The 2,570-nt window shown below is 49.5% G+C and overlaps 1 protein-coding gene across 1 annotated transcript; it reads right to left on the reverse strand.

Moving 5' to 3' along the window:
* Nucleotides 1-1,015: 1,015 nt before the first annotated feature.
* LOC113942070 (bolA-like protein 2) lies at nucleotides 1,016-2,286 on the reverse strand. Its single transcript, XM_027633213.1, has 3 exons — nucleotides 1,984-2,286; nucleotides 1,525-1,617; nucleotides 1,016-1,140 (listed from the first exon to the last, which is right to left on the reverse strand). The coding sequence occupies exons 1-3, from the start codon at nucleotides 2,049-2,051 to the stop codon at nucleotides 1,035-1,037; spliced, it is 267 nt and encodes an 88-aa protein (XP_027489014.1). The 5' UTR covers nucleotides 2,052-2,286; the 3' UTR covers nucleotides 1,016-1,034.
* Between the last annotated feature and the right edge of the window lie 284 nt (nucleotides 2,287-2,570).

Consider the following 2,570-nt stretch of genomic DNA (forward strand, 5'->3'; position numbering starts at 1 on the left):
TATTTGTAATATTCATATATTTTCACACATAAAAACTTTTAATATTTACATAGTTACACATTTCAATAACCATTTATTAGACACATTTTTTACAATAACAATTTTTATTTTCGATATTTTTCGAACTTTTATATGTCCACATATTTAGATTTTATTATTTTACAGTTCTTCTGTATTTTTAAACCTGTTTTATGGGGTTTAAATATAAATTATTTATTTTTATATTTAGATAATATATTATATATATATGTAAAATATATAATATATATAATTTAATTTATAAATAATTTAATTTAAATAAAATATATTAATAATCTAATATAAATAATTTAATATATACAATAAATATAATATATAATACATATAGTTATTAATATCTATTAAATGTGTTATATATTACACATATTTCAAATATATAATTATTTATATCTATATTTAAAATAAATTTGCATAATTACATAAATACACATGTCCCTATATATGCAAATTCATGCAAATGAGGTCAATGCCCCCGCCCTCCTCAGGGAAACCGCCATTAATTTATGCAAATGAGGTCAAGTAGAGGCACTGGCTGATGCAAATTTATGCAAATGAACCCCTTTTCCCACAGGTTGGAAATGGGAGGAGCCTCAAAGAGCCGCCTCAAAAGGGGGCGGAGCAAACGGGTTATTCTGATTTATGCAAATGAGGCTGGTGAAGGAATGCGTGTCCATGCAAATTTATGCAAATGAGCCCGTGCTTCCCACCCCCTGCTCAAGGAGGACCCCCCCCAAAAACTGCCCCCAAAGGGGGTGGGGCCAACGAAACCCCTCATAATTTATGCAAATGAAGGCAATGTTACTATATTTGCATAAATCCATGCAAATGAGCTCGTGGTCATTTGCATAAATGTATGCAAAGGAGCCCCCTATGCTCAGGGGGGACACCCTCCCCCCAAAAAATGCCGTTCACAAGGGGGCGTGGCCATCAGGCCCCACCCTGGCGGTGACCAATGACAAGGCAGACACGTTGGATGTATTCAAATCCATGCAAATTTATGCTAATGAGCCCCCTTGCTCCTCCCACTGCTCCGGCGTCAGCGTCCGGTGCTCCAGGGCGTGGATCCGGCCCAGCTCCTCCCCCAGCGCCTCGTTAACGAGCCTGGCGGGTAATTAAAGGCTTGATTAGCACCCACCCACAACTAGGCCCCTCCCCTTAGCCCAGAGACCACGCCCTGTTAAGGCCCCGCCCCTCTGTTGATGCCACGCCCCTCTTTGGGTGTCCCAGGTCCCCCAAATCCCTTCCCGCGGTGACTCCGCCCTCCTCCCTTTTGGCTCCACCCCCCTTGCCATTCCCTCTTTAGCCACGCCCCCTTATCCCACACCCTTTTGTTTTGGCCACGCCCCCTCCCAGTATCTCCACCTCTGCCCTGCCCATCTTCGCTTTAGCCCCTCCTTTGGACCACGCCCACCCTCTGACCACGCCCCCTCCACTGTTGACCACGCCCTCCCCCAGGCCACGCCCACCCTCAGGCCCCGCCCCCACCGGTGCCTCTGGAGGGTTTTGAGGCCCCGAAAAATTTCGGAGACGACGACGAGGCGAAAACTGCCCGGGCACAGCTGGGGGGGGGCACGACACCTCCTGAGGGGTTAATTAACGCTAATTAGTGCTCATTAATATTCATTAATGCTTAATAGCAGCCATAAGTATTCATTAACTACCAATTAACCACAATTAAACACCCCCCAAGGATGACAATCCCAATAAAACCCCACATTCCGGGGGTGATTAACTCTAATTAACGTTCATAAGAGTAATTAACAGCCAATAAATACCAACCAACCACTAATTAACTGATTTATTCCAATTAAAGCCCAGGTACAGCTACGGGGCCCAGGACTCCCAGGTATTAATTAAACCCCCCCAATGGACTAATTAACCCCCTCAATGGACTAATTAACCTCTCCCAGTGCTAATTACCCCCCTAATTAGCGTTAATTGCGCACCACGTGCACGGCCTGGAGCCGCTCCCGGAGCCGCTCCCGGAGCTGCTCCGCGTTGGGCGCCGCCATTTTCGCTTCCGGGATGGCGTCACTTCCGGTCAGCGCGGGGCGCTCTGGGTAAGCGAGGCGGAAGCGGAAAAGGAACCAGTTTGGACCAATGTGGACCAGTACGGACCAGTGCTCCCACTACGAGCTCCCAGTACTAACCAGTAAAGGGCACGGGGAAGCTCGCGGTGCATCGTGGGCAGGCGGCGGGACTCCTCACACCCATACCCGGAAGTCCCTCAATAACCGGAAGTCCCTCCACAACCGGAAGTCGCTCCATACCCGGAAGTCCCTCCCGTCTCTATGCCCCCCGCGCGGTGCATTGTGGGCCGCCGGCGGCTCTCCCGGCCCCGCCGAGGCCTCCCAGCGCTCCCAGTAACTCCCAGTATCTCCCAGTAACCCCCTTCCGCCCCCCCATAATGCGGGCCGTGTATTTGCTGCGCTCGGGGGCCCCCCGGGGCCGCGGCCGAACCTACGTGGGGTTCACGGTGGACCCGCGGCGGCGGCTCCGGCAGCACAACGGGGGGAGGCGGCGGGGGGGGG

Source organism: Corapipo altera, unplaced genomic scaffold (assembly GCF_003945725.1).
Source record: "Corapipo altera isolate COAL_440 unplaced genomic scaffold, ASM394572v1 49909, whole genome shotgun sequence".
NCBI classification, from domain to species: domain Eukaryota; kingdom Metazoa; phylum Chordata; class Aves; order Passeriformes; family Pipridae; genus Corapipo; species Corapipo altera.